Source organism: Chiloscyllium plagiosum, chromosome 25 (genome assembly GCF_004010195.1).
Source record: "Chiloscyllium plagiosum isolate BGI_BamShark_2017 chromosome 25, ASM401019v2, whole genome shotgun sequence".
Classification (NCBI taxonomy): Eukaryota; Metazoa; Chordata; class Chondrichthyes; order Orectolobiformes; family Hemiscylliidae; genus Chiloscyllium; species Chiloscyllium plagiosum.
Genome location: NC_057734.1, coordinates 22,534,039 through 22,556,063, shown reverse-complemented (window position 1 = coordinate 22,556,063; position 22,025 = coordinate 22,534,039). Strand labels below are relative to the sequence as shown.

At 39.8% G+C, this 22,025-nt stretch overlaps 1 protein-coding gene across 2 annotated transcripts in view; it reads left to right on the top strand.

Moving 5' to 3' along the window:
* Positions 1–22,025, top strand: part of LOC122562636 (rasGAP-activating-like protein 1) — a 270,514-nt gene that overhangs the window by 160,250 nt on the left and 88,239 nt on the right. For both annotated transcript variants that reach the window (XM_043715652.1, XM_043715650.1), the window contains exon 11: positions 4,600–4,753. In XM_043715652.1, coding sequence (XP_043571587.1) covers positions 4,600–4,753 — 154 coding nt within the window. The remainder of the gene's footprint in view (positions 1–4,599; positions 4,754–22,025) is intronic.

The following is a 22,025-nucleotide window of genomic DNA, read 5'->3' as shown; positions in this document are numbered from 1 at the left end:
AAGCTAGGTTGACCATTGTTGTAAAATCCCAGCTGGTACAATAATGTTCTTCAGGGAGGGAAATCTGCCATTCTTACCTGGCCTGACCTAAAAGTGTCTCCAGTCCCACAGCAATATGGTTGACTCTTCTAATTGTCCATGGCTAAACTGTGGATAAAAAAGAGCCAACCTTCCTGTTGGCCTCTCCTGTTATTACCATTAAACCAATTTATATAAAAATTTGTATGTGTCTACTGGCTTAGGATTTAGGTTTGGAATTCTCATAGAAGGGATTTCTTCTACCATGACCCAGTCCCCTTAGTGCTGATTTAGTTGGTAAACATTGTCTGCCCTACTCTACCAGCAATCTGGATGGAGACAATGTAAAGGAACTCTCACACTTTATTCTCTCTATAGATGCATTATTCCATCTTGGTGTATTTATCTAGGTGGTTCCTTCTAGTTTCCTTCTCAGATTATTCTGCCAATGTCATGCTTACAATATCACTGACCAATTTATATTGATGCTTTACTCCACATGTAAAATTTTCATGCTCTCTAACACAAGGATACCTCCATTTAGCGATGCCTCACTGATTCCTTCATCGATTTTGAATGTTCTGGAGAACATCCTTCTTTAGTCTGTCTGATGTAAGACATGGATCGCCAAAATGTCCTCCGGTTATTAAAAAAAAACAGACTGAGCACAGTCTACTACAGGATCTTTGTAATCATCATTTATCCTGGTAGATTGTCAGGCTACTGTACATTATTAGCATAAATCTGTGTGAATGGGTCACTGCATTTCAGATTATTTTTAAAAGCTCATATCTTTCCTAATTAGCCATCAAACTTCAATAGATTTCAAAACCCAAAACAATAATAAAAGCTTGATCCACAAAAGATTGCTGCCAGCAGTCTGTTATTTATTGAATTAATGATAGCTAACCATTAGATAACCTTTTGAGGATCCTGTCAGTATACTGCTCACAATAGGAATTTATTTTGTTGAGAATTTAAAAAAACTTTCCTATTGATTTGGAAGCAGGAAATGGAAAGAGCTGTGAATTAATAAATGCCACCTTCTACATTGGTATTTTGGAATTGTTATTGCAAAGTCCGGTATCACGTTACAGATTTTATAAACAAGTCTTTGTTAAAGATTTTTTCAATGTCATTATATCCACTGGTCCCACAATCTATTCCTGGGATTGTATATAACAAGTAGGTTTTTTCATGAAGTTTTTAAGGCAGCAGCTCAAAATCACAGACTGTTCTTTTGTTTTCTGTCACTAAAATGTTTAATGGGTAGTGGGAATAAAATCGAAGGGGGTGAACATAAAAGTCTTACTGGCAATACTTAATGTTGTGGTCAGAACTCTCATTATAAACCTTCAATCAGATTGTAAGATGGGTGTGTACTTATAATTGCAGAGGTGGTACAGAAGTCTGCCTTTAAGTTGTTTTGAGGTTAATATAGCTTTTGATATCTTCTGTGCCATTTAAGAGATGAAACCATCTGTCATACCTTTGGATTTCAAGGTAGTTTGGTTTATGGAACATGTTTCATTGGATAAGCTTACCTACCACAGGCGTTCCTGAGATTCACATGCCTTCATGACTACAGGCTGTAAAATAACCTATAGCTGCTTGTAAATTCTATCCTGCATCTTTATATGCCTGATCTGAGGAAAGGGTTAGGCTGACTGTAGTGTCCTGTATCTGATACAGTACAAAGCAGACCATAAAGTAGAGGACAGAATACCTATCTGAAACAAAGAGCCCATTAATTACAGATTTGCCATAGATATTTCTAATTTACGGCAATCTCGATTTCAGTGGATTGTGTTTATTGTGCCTGAAAATGAAAGGGACTTTTTGCTTTGTACAAAGAATTACGTGATTTGAGAAAAAAAAAGAGATAAAAGAAATGGGCTAATGTTAAGTTTGAGTGAAAAGTAATTGCTTTTGTGCTTAGAATCAGTGAAAGGAACTGCATTGGGAACAGGTTAAAAGAGAAAGAACTGGCAGTCATGGGGCTCATTTGATGGCCTAAAAATGTTGCAATGCATTTCACTACCAATGAAGTTCATTTAAAAGTGTAATCTTAGAGAAACACTGCAATCCCACTGTAGGATATGTTACAACAGGGGGACAACCAGCCAAGCAAATCAGCCTTTCTACCTCTCGATTTGCAACACAGTAAAATTAAAACATCAAAGACCCCCAAATAGTCACCCCAATGGTTCCTAACCAGACTTTAGAATAACCAACCTCAAACTTTGTGAATAATTAATTGCCATCCACCAGTTTTTTTTATATCTTGTACAGAAGACTTAACGATTTATTAGATACACAATAACATCAGCAGAGAGAAAATTAAAGAACACAGTAAGTTGATTAATATCTATGCTTTAAACTCAACATTTGTTTTCAGCTCCATTCATATAAAAGACAGAGAAACAAACAAATGTATTTAAGGGTTAAATAGAAGAGAAATGACAAAGCTGGTCATATTATGTTAATAACTTTAACAATGCTTCACAATAGTTTCACAGGCGTAAATGTGGACTCCTTGGCTTTGTTTTTCTGAACATTGATCAGGGCCATCTTCTTAGTTCACTCAGGCAAAAGCAGTAGTACTTCTACCTCACCTGTCTACTCTTTGGGCCTTCAGAAGATGGTGTATCAGATTAAGCAGGGAACTTTCAAATCTTCATGCTATCTCAGCATCATTCAAGAACCTTCTCTCAGAAAACATAGTTTAAAAAATACTTCAGTTCTGATCCTGCCCTGATAGACTCTTCACAAGACTTCAATTTCCATTCAACAACCAACATTTACTTGAACATGGGATCTCTTCCAGACTTGCCAGAACCAATTCCTATGAACTGACCTCATTAATAGCCAGCTTCTGTTACCTGTTTAAACACAATGGTCTTCTTGGGGTCACTGTATTTTGGAACATTTTTAATTAAAACTCAGCCTGCAATTAGCCTCCATGCCTCAGAAACAAACAAAGCATGTTTGGTCGATTCTTTTCCTTTTACCATAAGCTGTCCCAAATCTGACAATCATTTCCAGCTCACAATTCAAAATCAATTAAAAGAATGACAATAAAAATAATGGAAAATCAGTGAGGGTTCTCGCAGGTGCTTTACAAAGTGAAAGGAAAGTGTGTGCTTGGCAAATACATGATTTAATGGCATTAGTCATCAGTAGTAGATTAGATTAGATTACCTACATTGTGAAAACAGGCCCTTCGGCCCAACAAGTCCACACCGACCCTCCAAATAATATCACAAGAAAAGAAAAATCAGCAACAAAATAAACAGAAACTCTTCTTTTTTTCAATCCTTGATGATTTATGAGTTTTGCTGACAAGGAAAACACTTGTTGCCCATCACTAATCACTGTTGAATTGAGTGACCAGTGGCCTACTTCAGAGGACAGTTTGGAGTCATGACATTGGTTAGGTCTGTAGTCACATGTAGACCAGACAAGGTAGAAACAGAAAATGTTCCAATTCTAAAGGATATTAGTAAACCATATGTTTTTTAAAATATTGTAATTGGTCATTTTAGCAGCTTTGTAAAGCCGTCAGAAATGAAATATAAATTCTACCAGGTGCTGTATTAGAACTGGAACTCAGGTCTACAAAACAGTAGCCTGGACCTCTGGATTATTAATCCAGTGACATTACTGCAATGCCACCATCTCCCCTTAACTTGAATCTATAAAGTGGTGTTAATACAGGCAAGTGTTTCAAGGAACTTACAGCAGCAGGTTGTAGATAAACTATACCTACTCCACTGAGGAAGGACAGATGAGGAGTTGTTGCCAAAAGATTGGTGAGGGGCTCAAGATAATACTGCATCTGAAATATTACAACTACTTACCTAAAAATACAATGTTCTTGGCCACTTCATTCATTGAAACTGCTTTCTACACAATTTAGTTTTCTCTCTAGCAGTTTGATGTAATTCCCCGGAGATAGTTTTCTCAGTAGTTTCACTGGTTCTTCTACTTGATTATCATCAAATGGTGGCTCAGTGGTTAGCACTGCTGCTTTTGATTCCAGGCTAGGATGACTGCCTGGAGTTTGCACATTCTCCTTGTGCCTGTCCGGGTTTCTCCCACAGTCTAAAGATGGGCAGGTTTGGTGGATTGGCCATGCTAAGTTGTGCACAGTATGCAGAGCTGCAGACTAGAGGGGTTAGCCATGGGAAATGCAGGGTTACAGGGATAGTGTAGGGGATGGGTCTGGATAGGATGCTCTTACGAGGGTTTCTTTGGACTCGATGGGCTGAGTGGCCTGCTTCCACACTGTAGAGATTCTTTTCTATGTGAAGGGTGAATTCTCATGAACAAAACCACATTTTAAAGAGTGGATGGGTGGCTGAAGGGTGAAGTGGGAGGGCAGGATTCCATATTCTATTGTTAAGGAAGAAAAAAGCAAGTTGGACACTTTATGGTTCCATTTTCCTTCATGTTTAAAGGATAATTATTGCATCAAAGTGTAGTGTTAGGACACTTTAAAACCTGGGTGCTCCATGGGAAATGGCCTATTGATCAGGAACTTATAGTTTATGAACTGGAAACTCTTTCTACCTTTACCAGGCTGAGGAGATGAACCCTCTCACTATGCTGGAAGAGGTTACCACAGTCGAGAGCAGGCAGGATGTGGCTGTAACGCTAGTAAAGATCTTCCTGGGTCAGGGCCTGGTGGTGCCATTTCTTGACTACCTCAATATGAGAGAAGTGAACAAAACAAGTAAGTACTGAATTATGCAAATGAATGTTTCGGACAGTCTGCGTGTAAGAAGGAGGCTCCACTTTTTGTTTGGTTGTGCTGCCCGTTATTTTTTCTTAATAAGTACAAGAGCAATCACTATTCAAGTATAGTTTGATTGGGTAACTACAGTGTTGATGTTCAATATTTCACACTTCGCCACACGTTATTTTGGGGAATAAATTAGAAAGAAAACGATTGGGAGATCCTTCTGTCTGCCATTTTAGAATCAGATGCAATATTTATGTAATGTCAATGCAGCTCAACAATATCACAAGGTGGTCCTGTTAAACAGTATATTAGACAGTATATCTAATGGATCAAAAATAAATCATCAGCCTGTTAAACAATTTCATAATGATTTTTCCACATTTTGAGGATGATGAGGTGTGTGAGAGCCATCGAGTGGACAAGATGCATGTAACAATGACCGCTGTAGCCCATGAAGCTTGCTGAGGTGCAATGACAGCTAGAGTCAGTGGTGGCTCTGTGGTGGTGAGGTAATATAAAGAGTGACATTTACCTTTGTAGATCACAGAAGATCGTTAACCTTTTTCCTGCATTGCAGTCCATTATGTTTTACCTAGGGCACTGCACTAACCCTGGCCATGAACTCAGCCCATGCTAGCTGGGTCTGCTGGTGTAGCCTCCTTGCCAGTCTGCAAGAAAAAGGCACTGTGCTTCATCCCACTATGTCATCCATCAGCACCTCCAGGTCACTTCAGAAAGACCAAGGAACCAACTTGCCTCTCTGGGCCATTTCATCAGGGATAATGCTGGAACACCAGAGTGTAAAGTGTAGATCTTGGCTTGCAACTGAAATGTTGTGGAGCTGGGGCCTAAATATGCTACCAGTGCTATGAGAGATTAAATGTCCTGGAAGCAGTGAGCACTCTTGCCTCTCCTGCCATATGATTCCAGGAGATGGTCTTTGAAGATGCCAGTTACCAATAAGCTGAAGTGTGTCACAATGGATGAACTTCATCAGATGTTGCTTTCCACAAGTGTAGTGTAAATACAAGGTGAATCCAGAGTCTAGGCCCAATGTGATACCACTTCAAAGAGGAATGGGACCACTTCATAGGAATCTCACTCCACCTCAAATTAGCACCTGTTTTGCCCTTGAGACCCAAAGTAATCTCACAACATTAGTAACAGTGGAAACCAAAAGCTGCTTTGCATCAATTCTTAACCTGTAATGGGAATGTGCATGAACATTATAATCTGTACAGAATAACCTGACCGTTATAGGCAATTAATCAGGACAGGCATTACAGATTTTATCTGAAATGCATTACAGATTTTATTGTTCAGTCTGTTAGAATCATGTTTACAAAGCTGTCACAGCCAAAGGAAGTGATTTCCAGATCATCAATTCTAACTATTTTAAATTATTCTAATTTAAGGTTATTTCAGTGCAGAGTTGCACCATGTGATTACTGCAAACTAAATCAACATTTTAAAAGGATCCTAATGAAATCCAAAGAAGTTATGAATTTGTTGACTTTTCTAAGGGATTGACTGTTTAACAGTGAATGCCTTCATTCAGAGGGTTGTAAATCTTTGGAATTCTGTAACTTAGGACAAATGATGCTCAAGCTTGAATAATTCAGGGATGAGATCAATAGATTTTTAAACTCTTATGGGAAACAGATGGGAATTAGATGGATCAGTGAATTGAGGCCAAACATCAAATTGAGGGGCAGCACAGTGGCTCAGTGGTCAGCACTGCTGCCTCACAGCACCAGGGTCCCAGGTTCGATTCCAACCTTGGGTGACTGTCTGTGTGGAGTTTGCACGTTCTCCCCGTGTCTGCATGGGTTTCCTCCGGGTGCTCCAGTTTCCTCCCGCAGTCCAAAAATGTGCAGGTTAGGTGAATTGGCCATACTAAATTGCCCATAGTATTAGCTGCATTAGTCAGAGGGAAATGGGTCTTTGGAGGGTCGGTGCGGACTTGTTGGGCCGAAGGGCCTGTTTCCACGCTGTAGGGAATCTAATCTAATCAGCCACAATCTTACTGAATGGTAGAGGAGCTGTATGGCCTCTGAAACAACTCAACAGAGACCAGTATCCCATCACCAAGTCACCCTTTATTTACACTTGGAGAGTCCTTCACATTGATCCAGTTCCCTCAGAGGCGGTTCTCAGAGTGGTCAGGGTGTCTAATACTCTTGTTTATGTCTGTCAGCCAGGGCTCCCTGATTGGACCAGATTAACATCCCCAGTCAGGGAACTCATATTCTATGAGGTCTACCTGACTGACCTCATCATAATCACTAGTTTTTATTTGCCTTGTTACCCAGTCACCCTATTTTTGTACTTTGCTAGCAATAAATTACAATGGTGTTGTGTCTTATGCATTTTGTGATATTAGATTTTTGCCACAGAACTTATTTTAAATTGAATTATTTGCTAAGTTTTGAAAGGCATGAAAGGCATTCATCATCAAGTAGTCATGATTTGGAGATGCCGGTGTTGGACTGGGGTGTACAAAGTTAAAAATCACACAACACCAGGTTATAGTCCAACAGGTTTAATTGGAAGCACACTAGCTTTCGGAGCGACAATCGCCTGATGAAGGAGCGTCGCTCCGAAAGCTAGTGTGCTTCCATTTAAACCTGTTGGACTATAACCTGGTGTTGTGTGATTTTTAAATCATCAAGTAGTGCAGGGTGGGCTTGACACTAGTTACTTTTGTATCATCAAGTAGTGCAGGGTGGGCTTGACACTAGTTACTTTTGTAGTCACTCGTCACTTGCATAATTATTTGCATGCAGTGCTGTTAAACAGAATCACCAAACTCATAATAAGTTTCTGTTTTAATCCTAATGCAGATAAAGCTCCATGTCTTCCTCCTGTTGTTCCAGGCTTATTCTGATTATGATCAAAATCCCCAATAATTTGTCATTGTAAATTCCCTAATGGTATTCTTGTTTGCTGATTTTGAGTAATTTATTCTTATTGGCCATTAATAGCATGATGCTCATGCTCCACTAATGTTTTCAAAAAATCACATTTTCATTGTCAGGGAAAGAGTAAAGTCACAAGAATGCCATTTCTTGGACAGTTTCAGGGTATACTGAATGTGTTTCAATGCTAATATTATCATCATATTGCTGACTTTGACAAATGTGTTGAAGGTATGCCATCATTTATTTTCAATAAAAGCAGGGTTAGCATTGAAGCTTTACCCAACATTTTCTAACTTCATGAATGCACCAACAACCAACAAGTACAGTTCAGTCTCTATACCTTTCCAACTGATGAGTCAACATGCCTCAACAATTTCTTGACCTCTATAGCAAATGTTGATATTATTGTGCAGGTGGAAACAGCATGAAAATACAATTCTGTACAAATGTACAATGTTCATCTCATTGCTGCTGAAATCTGAACTTAGGGTTAGGACAGGGTCAGCCTGTAAGAACGTTGCCTCTGAATGGACCAGAATGGACGGGATTGGTGTACACTTTGGAGAAGAGGAGATGGCACAGGAATCAAGCAGCAGAACAAGTAGGTTATACAGAGACAGTTGCCAAGATCCTTACTTTACTGGGGACTGACTGCCTGTCCACAAAATAACATTTGACAATCCCCACTAGGAATGATGGGAATCCTTACAGGAGTACTTTGTCAAGATGTTCCTTCTGTGTAGCTAATGAGATCTAATTCACTTTACGTCCCAATGCTCCACTGCACTTCAATGTAAAAATTCAAAGGGCAGGAATTCCATCCTCTTTCAGTTTAACTTCATATTGCTCCCTTTGCTTTGTAAACCCAGTCCATTCTATTAAATGTGCATTATTTGGACTGACACTGACTTACAAAAGATTGTCATTGTCTTTAAATGGTTGTGGAATTCCATGTATAAGACATCATTGCTATAGACCATAACCATGACTTACAATAGGATGATCATACACTTGAATGATAGATTTGGTTTATTTGTCATTTGTCTCTTGTTGTATTTCTTATTTTTCTGTAACTTAACCCTTACAATTGAACTGTCATTCTAGAAAACCTACTTGCAAGGCCAGTATATCTTTCCCAAGAAAAGACACCCAGAACTGCTCCGAATACTTCAGATATGGTCTAACCAGGGATTTAATAGATGATGCACAATTTCTACACCCTTATGTTCCTGTTCTCTGGATATAAAAAGAAACACTGTTCGCTTTTTTGGATTAAGCTGTGTCACTATTCATGATATTTTAATAATCTCTGTATCTGGACTTAAAGTCTCTGAGACCTTCACTGCTTCTAAATTGACACCATTTAAACAGTATCCTGCTCTATCCTCTTTGAATTTCAAATGGTCGCCCTCACATTTGCTTAGATTAAAATCCATTTGCCACAGTTTGGCCCATTCACTTTATCAATACCCTTTTGTAGTGGTATACTTCCATTGACACTGCTTAGGGTACCATTTGTTTTTGTGTCATTGGCAAACATGGATATGTGGCTTTCTATCTCACCAGGTGTTAGTAAGTGTAAATGATCGGTTCTTGTCTGACACCACCAGTCTCATCCTGCCTATTATTCATCTTGCTTTACACCTTCTGCTGTGCTGATTTTGTTACCAGTTCAATAAGTGGCTTTTAATTCCATGAGCTCCTTCTTTAGCCAATACATTCTTATGAGGAATTTTAATGAAAGACTTCCTAGAAATCCACATAAATAACATCCATACACATTCCCCTGTCAGTATATTACTGACTGCTGCAAATGAATCAATGTGGCACATCAAGCACAACCTGCCATTTACAAATCCACACTGCCTCTCTCTGTTCAGCTAAAAACTCTGAACCCCCAATTCCTCATTACCACTTGGTAGATGAGCTGATGAGTTGAGAGTTTGGTGCTGGAAAAGTGCAGCATCCGAGAAGCAGGAGAGTCAATGTTTTGGGCAAAAGCCCTTCATCAGGAATCAGGGGAGCTGATGGCCTAGTGGTATTATCGCTGGATGGTTATTCCGGGGATCTGGGTTCAAGTCTTGCAACAGTTGATGGTGGAATTTGAATTCAATAAAAGTCTGGAATTAAGGATGATTATGAATTGCTTGGGGAAAAACCCATCTGATTCACAAACGTCCTTTAGGGAGAGAAACTGACATCTCTGCCGACATGTAACTCCAGATCCATCAGCAATGTGGTTGACTCTTAACTGCCTGATGGATAATAAATGCTGGTCTAGCCTGTGATGCCCACATCCTATGAATGAATAAAAAAAACTCCATTAGTTTTCTGATAATGGGTATTAGGCTTGGTCTATAACTTCCTGGTTTACCTCGCTCACTTTTCTTAAATAGCAGAGTGACATGTATAGTTGTCCAATCCAAAGGATTACTTCCCAAATGGAGAAAAATTTGGAAGATCATAGTTGGGACTTCTGCATTGTTCTCAGTTTTAAAACCATGGGATAGATACCGTCTGCACCTGGGATTCTCTCTTTCTTTAACGCCATTACGTTCTTCGTTTTGTCATTGGCTTATGTTAGTCTTGGTGAATCCCTGTCCCTGATTTAATATTCGTTTCCCTGGGAAGTTTGGCATGCTGACCTTTACCTCGACAGTAAACACTGATTCAAGGAAATTATTTAGCATGTGCCTAGTTTCCATATTTTCAGTGACAATGTCAGTTTTCAAACGTTAAAAATCACACAACTCCAGGTTATAGTCCAACAGGTTTATATGGAAACACTAGCTTTCAGAACGCTGCTCCTTCATCAGGTGGTTGTGTTTTCAAAGGCCCCATGATGATTTTTGTTCTCTCTCTCTCTGGCATAATTTTAAATGTTTTCTATTGATTTTGTTGCACTTTTTTTTCATTATATTTGTTTAATACTGTAAATCATAAAATAGAAGTTGACCAAGAGTATAAGTTAATATCACTTTTCTTGTGGGCAGCACGGTGGCACAGTGGTTAGCATTGCTGTCTCACAGCGCCAGAGACCGGGGTTCAATTCCCGCCTCAGGCGACTCTCTGTGTGGAGAGAGAGTCTGTGTGGGTTTCCTCCGGGTGCTCCGGTTTCCTCCCACAGTCCAAAAATGTGCAGGTTAGGTGAATTGGCCATGCTAAATTGCCCATAGTGTTAGATGAAGGGGTAAATGTAGGGGAATGGGTCTGGGTGGGTTACGCTTTGGCGGGTCGGTATGGACTTGTTGGGCCGAAGGGCCTGTTTCCACACTGTAAGTAATCTAATTGCCTCAAACAATAATGTATTGTATAAGTTGACCCTCTTTTCAGCCAAGTCATATTATATTTGCATTCGTAGTCTTTCATAATTAGCCTCAAATTTTCATCCCACAAACACATGCTTTACCCATTGTGAACTGGATGCAAAGGATCAAATATGCAAATTATATTGTGAAGATGTAAACGCTTTTAAGACATGCCAACTTTTTGTACATTGCTGATTACATGTCAACACAGTGACTACTCATACCCACATGGCTGTTGGGTAGAACTCAATCCCCATGATTGCAGGGAGTTTTCAAGGATTCTGGGCTGACTTATACCTCAACATCTACAGTATCGGTTTAGTGATATTCTTCTTGTTTATCCATCCCAGGATCTATAATATATTCAGCATGTTTGAATGTTTTCTCTCTTAATTTTATATTGTCTCTTACTTTTTTAGTGATCCATGGTTTTATTAATGGCAGGTAGAGTTCTCTGTCCTGAGGAGTATTTTGTTCATTGCCTGATCTGTCTGATCTCTGCCCATCATGTATTTTCAGCTCAGACTATGATGGATGAGCTGGAATTTGATAGATGGTTGAGATCCCATTGCTGACATGATCAAGAGAAACACTTGTGAATTTGACTTTCCAACAATTACATATGCAGAGTCTATCACCGCTGCAGTACAGTCTGAGCTGCTGCTCGTGGTATTCAATCCACCTTGGTTTCTTGATTTTGTCAGCTAATGTGTGACATGCATGGAAACAGATCAGCAAGTTGATCAGCTTATTCACAAAGGGAGTATTTCCATTCTCAGAAACAGAGCACTGACATGTTGTGCCAGCAGAGAGCCACCAGAGAGTTCAGGGGCAGATTGGAAAGAGTCAATGTTTGTATTCCTGAGTGTGAGCTGAAGTACAGGAATTTATCCATAGCACCTCCAAACCTCCAGTTACTTATCCTGACAGGACTACCCTGGCCATAAGTAATTTCATTCCCTAGGTGATGGATGTAATCCTCCATGCCTCATTAATGAATCTGATTGGTTGGTGAATTACCATCAGTGACGTGAAGCATAGTGCCCCCTGCCCTCCTCCAGCCCCTTCAAGGCTGAGGTATACATGTGTGGATAGGTTGGTTTGGTTAATTTGGCCAGTGCTAAGCATGCTGTCCTATATCTGTTTGACCAGAGAAGGATACCACTTCTGTCAAACCTCTTGCCACTTGTTCATTATACAAGTGAAAGGAGCAGGTTTGATCAAGAATGAAATGTGGGGCTGACTCCCATTTTGGGGAGCACCTTGACATTATCTTTCTTTCTCTGAAATGTTTTCCCCTTTGTGATCATTCCTTTTCACGGTGGAAATCTGCATCTGCAGAGCAAGTGAATACCTTCCGTAACTATTAATTCTGAACCAAGAAGAAGAGGTTGCTGGACAGTTCTTTTATACACCAGACTTAATCCTTAATGACACTTGCTTCTTTCTTCAAAGTCAGCAAAGAATAATGTCTCCTTTACACTTCTGAGAATGGACCTGTATCTTGCTGAAACTGAGATCCATCAGGATCCAAAGACCACACGATGCAGGGGTAGACGTTGGCCATTCAGCCCATTGAGTACCTCTGCCTTTCAATGAAAGCATGGCTGATCACTATTCCACAATTCCACTATGCTGCCTTTAAATATCTCTCTATCTCAGCCTTGAATATACAAGGACACAGCCTCAACACCTCTCTATGGTAAAGAATTCTACAGATTCACTATCCCTGAGAGAAATAAATTCCAGCTCATCCATGATTGTCTGAACTGAGCAATGCCCTGTGGTGCTACACTTTACAACAAGGGGAAATAACCCCTACATGTCTACTCTGCCAAACTTCCAAAATCTTTTATGTTGCAGAAACATCATTTCTCATTTTTCTAACTGCCAATAAATAAAGACCGAATCAACTTATCAATCTCTTTATTCGAACATATTTCCATATCTGAGATCAACCTTCTCCAGATGGCCTCCAGTGCTAACATATTTTTCCTTGGTTAGGGAGACCAGAACAAGTCATTGTATTCCAACTGTGCTCTGACTATTGTCGTGTATACTTTTAGCAAGACCTCCATATTTTCTTACTCCACAAGGATCAGTGCTGGGTCCTCTACTTTTTGTCATTTACATAAATGATTTGGACGCGAGCATAAGAGGTACAGTTAGTAAGTTTGCAGATGACACCAAAATTGGAGGTGCAGTGGACAGTGAAGAAGGTTACCTCAGATTACAACAGATCAGATGAGCCAATGAGCTGAGAAGTGGCAGATGGAGTTTAATTTAGATAAATGTGAGGTGCTGCATTTTGGAAAGCAAATCTTAGCAGGACTTATACACTTAATGGTAAGGTCCGAGGGAGTTTTGCGGAACAAAGAAACCTTGGAGTGCAGGTTCATAGCTCCTTGAAAGTGGAGTCGCAGGTAGATAGGATAGTGAAGAAGGCATTTGGAATGCTTTCCTGTATCGGTCAGAGTATTGAGTACAGGAGTTGGGAGGTCATGTTGCAGCTGTACAGGACATTGGTTAGGCCACTGTTGGAATATTGTGTGCAATTCTGTTCTCCTTCCTGTCGGAAAGATGTTGTGAAACTTGAAAGGGTTCAGAAAAGATTTACAAGGATGTTGCCAGGGTTGGAGGATCTGAGCTATAGGAAAAGGCTGAACAGGCTGGGGCTGTTTTCCCTGGAGCATCAGAGGCTGAGGGGTGACCTTATAGAGATTTACAAAATTATGAGGGGCATGGATAAGAAAAATAGACAAAGCCTTTTTCCCTGGGGTTGGGGAGTCCAGAACTAGACAGCACAGGTTTAGGGTGAGAGGGGAAGGATATAAAAGAGACCTAAGGGGCAACGTTTTCACACAGAGGGTGGTACGTGTACGGAATGAGCTGCCAGAGGAAGTAGTGGAGGCTGGTACAATTGCAACATTTAAGAGGCATTTGGCTGGCTATATGAATAGTAAGTGTTTGGAGGGATATGGACCGGGTGCTAGCAGGTGGGACAAGGATGTTGCCAGGGTTGGAGGATTTGAGCTATAGGGAGAGGCTGAATAGGCTGGGGCTGTGTTCCTGGGAGCGTTGGAGGTTGAGGAATGACCTTATAGAGGTTTATAAAATCATGAGGGGCATGGATAGGGTAAATAGACAAAGTCGCTTCCCTGGGGTGGTGGAGTCCAGAACTAGAGGGCATAGGATTAGAGTGAAAGGAGAAAGATATAAAAGAGACCTACGGGGCACTTTTTTTCACGCAGAGGGTGGTACGTGTACGGAATGAGCTGCCAGAGGAAGTAGTGGAGGCTGGTACAATTGCAACATTTAAGAGGCATTTGGCTGGCTATATGAATAGTAAGTGTTTGGAGGGATATGGACCGGGTGCTAGCAGGTGGGACTAGAATTAGGTTGGGATATCTGGTCGGCATGGACATGTTGGACCGAAGGGACTGTTTCCATGCTGTACATCTCTATAACTCTATGCTCTCTAACTTGCTTTCCCTATGACCTGCTGAGCTTTATGCGCGAAGATTTCCAAATCCCTCTGTGCTGCAGCTTTCCCTGCAGTCTTTCTCAATTAAAATAAATCAATTTCATTCCTGATGAAAGACTTATGGATGAATGTCGACTCTCCTGCCCCTCGGATGCTGCCTGACCTGTTGTGCTTTTCCAGCACCACACTCTTCGACTGATCTCCAGCATCTGCAGTCCTCACTTTCTCCTCTTCAATTTAAATAATGTTCAATTCCTGTATTCTTTCTGCCAAAGTGCATAAACTCACATTTCTCACATTATATTCCATCTGCCAAAATCTTAGCCATTCACTTAACTTGTCCATATCCCTTCGTAGAGTCTGAGTCATCATCAATACTTGCTTTCCCATCTATTTTTGTCACCCACAAACTTGGTGATAATACTTTCACTGCTTTCCTCCAAGTTTCTAAAATACACTCTAAATAATAGTGGACCCAGCACTGATCCCTGTATCATTCCACTAGTTCCAGGTTGCCACCTGAAAATAACCCCCTTATCCCAGTTATATGTCTCCCATTAATTAGCCAATCCTCTACCTTGCTGACATAATACCCCCAACATTATGGGCTCATATTAAGTAACCTTTTGTGTGGTGCATTATTGAATGCCTTATGGAAACCCAAATATATTCCATCCACTGGTTCCCCTTTATCTATCCTGTTTGTTAACTCCTCAAAAGATTTATACCACATTATTCAGTTGTGTGATTTGCTGAAGATCTTTTTGGCTTGATAGCAGTATCCTGGAAGTGGCAAATATCATTCATGTTCAGTTAAGGTACTGATTTAAATCAACATTTGGGATATGTTGGATCAATTAATACCTCTTTAACTCTTCAAAACCATAACATAAGACCCTGTTGGTTTGTCCATTGTTTGAGATGTAAATGGACTATATTGGATCTCCAGGACAACCTGTCAAAACCAAAAGGTGGAGTTGAAAGACAAATTTCACCAAAAAATGGATAATTGTTGACATTATCCATGCATAGGATGACTGTTGTCTTAGTTTTACCAGGACTATTTGAATTTTCTTTAAATGTCCCAGAGCCCCTACAGTTTCCTAAAAATAATTCAAACATCTTTGGTTTCAACTTTGTTCTTTTTGTCAAATACAATCAGACCTTGGGGGTGGGGAGGAGGAATCTGTATAAAATTACACCCTCCTTAGTAAACATCTATCTCATCAAATTTCAGTTCATGCAGTGACTCAGATTACTCCCCAACACTGCCCCCTGGAAATGTCTGAGGGAATTGCCACTACCTTGAAGGGACAAATGCTGATGACACTTTTTAAACAATTGATGGATTAGAGTTACCAACTCCAGCTGGATATGCATTATTTCAGGAGATGACATCATTTCAAATGCTGCTCCCTTGACTCCTATCATTGCTCAAATAACATGTCAATTATGACTGAGTACCACCTTCCCAGGGGTCTTAAAAATATCCCAGTTTTGATGTTTGAAAATCTGGCCAGAGGGAGCTTGAAGATTCATGGGATCTTTGACCACCATTAAGATATCATTTTAAACCTGCCACCATAGAGTCATAGAGATGTACAGCATGGAAACAGACCCTTCGGTCCAACCCGTCCATGCTGACCTGATATCCCAACCCAATCTGGTCCCACCTGCCAGCGCTCGGCCCATATCCCTCCAAACCCTTCCTATTCATATAACCATCCAAATGCCTCTTAAATGTTGCAATTGTACCAGCCTCCACCACATTCTCTGGCAGCTCATTCCATACACGTACCACCCTCAGCGTGAAAAAGTTGCCCCTTATGTCTCTTTTATATCTTTCCCCTCTCACCCTAAACCTATGCCCTCTAGTTCTGGACTCTCCGACCTCAGGGAAAAGACTTTGTCTATTTATCCTATCTACGCCCCTCATAATTTTGTAAACCTCTATAAGGTCACCCCTTAGCCTCTGACGCTCCAGGGAAAACAGCCCCAGCCTGTTCAGCCTCTCACTGTAGCTCAGATCCTTCAACCCTGGCAACATTCTTTTAAATCTTTTCTGAACCCTTTCAAGTTTCACAACATCTTTCTGATAGGAAGGAAACCACAATTGCACGCAATATTCCAACAGTGGCCTAACCAATGTCCTGTACAGCCGCAACATGACAGAAGAAACTACCTTGATGCAGGGACAAAGGATGCTGGGGTCATAATTTAGTTTGTTCATTGCGTTTGTTCATTAGAAAACAAATTTTAACTGAAGATGCTCTAAGACAGGTGTGGTGGTCCCATCCCAAGGGGTAACCAATACTTTTGTTGAGTTACGCATAGTGAAAGTGTATGGGCTGAACACCACATTCAAAGGTTTGGTTATCCCAAACAGTGGATGTAGTTTAGCTGGAAATTCAGTACAAAGCTCGTGTTTTTGCTGAAATGCTATCAACCCGATCAGATTTAGCTTGTTGCCTGGGAAACCATTCATGCTAAAGACCACAGACATCTCTGGAGCCTGAACATTAGTTGAAATTGTTTAAATCAATTCTCAAGCATTCTGAACACAGAGTCGCAAAGGCACAGATTGCGTGTTAAACACCTACAAAGCATCAGATCTTGCCCTTTCATCCTGAGGCTTTGCGCCCAAGAGTGTGTAGGATGTGCTTCCCAGAGGAATCATCTCTATGAACAACATATGCTGACATTTGAAATTGATTCACATATTTAGGTTGCATTCCATCTGAAACATAAAGGTTACCACTGCCTCAATACATTCGGGAATTTGGTGAAAAATTGCAGCACAACTCTTCTCTCAGAATGCTTTTCTCCTTGTTAATTGCTCACCCTTCTGCACGATTCATGGAATCTTTGACCACCATTAAGACAATGGAAGTGGAAAGATTAATTTTGACTGCATACTTTTTCACTTCAATGTGATTTGTTTCATTCACGAAAGGAGGATTCATTGGCATATTTAGAATATGTGTCAGAGATGTGTTGGCATGGTTTGGCACACATATTGGTGATCCAGCGAGGTCGGCCATGCAAGAATGATTCAGCGTATCATTCCAATTGCAACAGTGTTGTCAAAGGATGCACAACTGTGTCTCCACGCAATGGAAAATGTCAGAGGGTGAATCGTTCCTGAGGAATCTTCCAGGTTGAAGTAGGACGTAATTTTATAAATAGTCATTCACTGGCTTTCATCATAACCACAAGTTACTGAAAAAATAACCTTTTTTTTAACTTTTTGTATCTAATTATTAATTACTCTTAATTTCTGAGATCACATTTGTAATCTATGTATTAAAATGAATATATGTTGTCATCTAACCATGTTAACTTTCTTATTAATTCTCAATGACTCCAGTTGAGCATATAGTCTTATATCATGTGTTTCAGTTACCAAAACCCTTGTCCCTATTTGGCGTGAGTTTGCCTGCAGTTCCAGATTCTGTCATGATGTGTCTTAGTAAATATGTCTTAACAGTGGTCAAAGATCCTATGAACAGTGCAGAGGGATGGGCAGTTAACAAGGAGAAAAGCATTTTGAGCGAAGAGTTGTGCTTTAATTTTTCACCAAATTCCTGAATGTGTTGAGTCAGGCAACCTTTATGTTTAATATGGAACGCAACCTAAATATGTGCATCAATTTCAAAGCTCAGATTCTCTACCTTTTTAAAAAGTTTTAATAGGTTTACTCATGTCACTTTCATAGTTTTCAGTGTACCTTTAAATGTTTTATTTCTGGCCTTTCTCATGACTTTTCCTTGCCCTTGTTATGACACAGGGATAGCAAGCCAAAACAATCAACCTATCAGTGGATTTGCAACATTGTGAAATTAAAATATTCAATAAGTTTCCAAACTGACCAATCCTTCCTAACCAGAATTTGCAAATAACAGATCTTGGACTCCCAAGTTTATAACTTCAACAAAAATTAACAATTTATTATTAATAATATAATGCTAGCAGAATACCATTAACTGACAAGGTATTCTAATTAATATCTACAATCTAAAGCCCAATCTTCTTTGATCATAACACCCAGTCACACACAGACAGACATAGTTAAGGAATAAATTAGAATGAAAATTAAAACATACTTGTTTGCCAGTTCAATATTCAGTTTCAAATGATGGACACCAGGCCTTTATGAAATCCTTTGACAATGGGTTGTTCACAGGCAAGTAAAACTCTATATCTTGGTTGAATCCTGAAGTCACCAGTTACTGCAAACAGTTTCAGCAGACTACAGGAACCATTTACTGAATTCTTACAGACTAGGATTCTTTCCTCAGAATATTCAACAAGTTGAAAACTGGAGAGAACCCAGACAGAGAGCAAAAACAAAAGAAGCAAAGTCTCCGAAACTTCCAAATCACACTGTCCTGACAAAACCCAGTCAGAAATGGTTCTGTCTCTTTTTTGGCTTGTCAACAGTGTCCTGAGATCAATAATTAAGTTGCATTACTTTTCAGGCTGGTTCGCAACAGGAAACATCTGACTTTGTTGTCTTCTCTATTAAGACAAGCTGCTGTTCAAAGTTCAATTCAACTCATAGCTCAGAACCAAATAAAAGAGTAAAATAAGAGAAAAATAGTGATGATCTCTGCACCTTCAACAATTTCTATGACATTGTTCTTGAATGCCAGCCTTGACTCAGTGGTAATTCACTTACCTCAGACTCAAAAGATCTCATCACACCATGTAGGTAATCTAGGCTGCCATTTTGATGCAGTGCTGAAAGTAAACTATATGGCCTCTTGGTTGATGTAAGATGTCCATGGCATTATTCAGAGAATAAAAGGTTCTCAGTGTCCCAGCTAACATAGACACCACAACCATCACCAAAAACAGATTTAGATAGAGAAATCCAGACCCCTAATGAGAAAGTGAGAGTATGTGTTCAAACTCACAAGGAGAAGAAATATTTAGTTACTGATATCATGCGAGCAATATTCATATTGAGGGCGCTAAATGCATTCAGATCCAAGGAGAGAAGGATGAGGAGCTAAATCACACATAGCAGAGAAAGAAAAAGCAATGTACAGAGGAACTTTCATTAGAGAAAGTGAGAGGAGAAAAGCATATAGAGGGAGAGTAAAAAGCAGTTGGAGAAATTGGGACCAAAAATAGATAGACAGAGAGCAAAGGAATAGAAGCAGAAGCACAAATAGGATTAAGGACTGGATTTGGTTTTTATGGCCATGGATGAAAGGTGAGGGAAGTTGCTTAGGGAAAAAGAACAATAAAAAATTGTGAAAATAAAATCCCTTCAGAATTTTGCAGCAACAGGATTATACATGCTGCCCCTAGCAGAAGGATTAGGATAACAGCATCTGAGACTAATGAAAGATAAGTTGTTACAAAAAGCTGTTTTAGATTACAGCTTGGTGTCAAATGGGTGCTGGGAAGGCAATGTCAAAATAGTCTCCTGATTGATGGCATTGCAGTAATATAGTAGAGTGAGACATACCAAGGCAGAGGGGGCTCTCCTTTGATTTATGTGCTCCTGGTGGCAGCTTTGACAGTCGAAGTAAAATTAGGCATGCTTTTAGTGACTGATTGATACTCTGCGTGTTACAGAATGTAACCGTAGCAATGTGATTTTTAACATTGCAAATGCAATGTGTAGTCACCTTTTGGCATCAGAGACTCCTGTCAAAATGTCTCCCTATTCTCTTATTCCTGGATCTTTTTGTTTAAAATAGCTTGTGAAGCAAAAGCGTGGAATTCTGCAGATCATTGTTAAAACAAATAGCTAGTCGTAAATTGTCCAGTAATTGTTTTCTTCTCAATCTATAATAGTCAACATCTTTGCAGCTAAAATCATGGGTATTTATGGAGAGAAATTAGACAATTGCTATTTTTTTCAAAACTTTACAGGGTGTCAACTAGGGGAAAGCATTGACATAGTGGTAATGTCACTGGGCTAGCAATCCAGAGCACCAGGCTAATGTTCTGAGGATATGTGTTCAAATCCTGTCATGGAAGATTGTGAAATTTGAATTTAATAAAAATTTAGAATAAAGAAAAGCCTTGTTAATGATAGCTACTGTTGATTGTCTTTAAAACCCATTTGGTCCATGTCTGTCCTTCAGGAAAGGAAGTCTGTGATCGTTTGCTGGTCGAGTCTTGGTGAGTCCAGACCCACAGTAATGTGGTTGGTTTTTAACTGCCCATTATGTAATTAGGGATGGGCAATAAATACTTGCATGTCTGGTGATGCCATGTTCCATCAATAAATATTAAAAAAGAAATTTCATCTTTGGCTTAATACAATTGCTAAGTGTTACTATTAATGATCTTGAAGACCGTGAAGTATATTACTCATGTTCATTGTGTTTATCTTTATGTCTCATGGAATATCCTTAACAAAGGATAAAAGAACACTTAAGCCTTCATTCAGCACTTCAAACAACCTTGGGAAATCCTAAAGCATTTTACAGCAGATGAAGTACTTTGGAAGTGTAGATGGTATAATGTCAGAACCACAATAGCCAATGTAGATGCAGCAAGTTTCGATAAATGGAAATGTAATATTAGAGAGGCAATATGTTTTCAGTGTTGTCGATTGAGGGCAAAGTATTGACAGCACTTCAAAAAATAGTGCAGTGCAATTTTTTCATTTAATTGGATTTTGAATACTGCTTGATTGTGCAATGCTGGTCATTAGTGTCTCAGAGAAATTTCTGTTTTCATCTTTGGTAGAATGCATCTATCACATTCTGCCAACCAAGTGGAATAACTAACTCTGTCTTGATGTTATGGTTAATCTCCTCCACAGATCCCAGGAGGGCTCAGGTATATAGGTTAACTCAACATTTATTCAAACAACCTCAGAAGGCTGGCTAAACAGAACTCTGTCAGATATTCTGCCCAGTTCTGCCTGACTTAGTCCTAATTGAGAGTCGAGAGTGTAGTGCTGGAAAAGCACAGCAGGTCAGGCAGCATTCGAGGAGCAGGAGTATCAACGTTTTGGTGAAGAGCCGTACATCCTGATGAAGGGCTTATGCCCGAAACATTGATGCCCGTGTTGCTCAGATGCTCTCTGACCTGCTGTGCTTTTCCAGCACCACACTCTCGACTCTGATCTCCAGCATCTGCAGTCCTCACGTTCTACTACTTTGTCCTACTTCAGTCCAATACATATAGAAACGCATCAATTTTTATCCCCTCATCATCAGTCTTGTACAATACACAGGAACCTGGTGCCAGGTCTTTCTCTTATTCTACTTACAGGACTGCTCCTACAGCAGATACAGACCACAAGGCTCCTCTCCTGCTGTTTCTGCTGACTTGTTCAAAGCTCACACCTGCTCAAATTGTGTTTTACAATAGCAGTTTTAAGGTGCTGCTTTACATCTGTTGTAAACATTTCGAACAAACCCTTATTTAATTCCAACTACATTTGTAACTGGTAATATTATGAACGTTGCCCAACTCTTAGCATGACAATGTATATTCATTTATACTATGCAAGATTTGGGATTCATTTGCAAATGCTCTGAAATTGGGAAATGAGAAGGGTAAACTCTGTCTTGACTTCT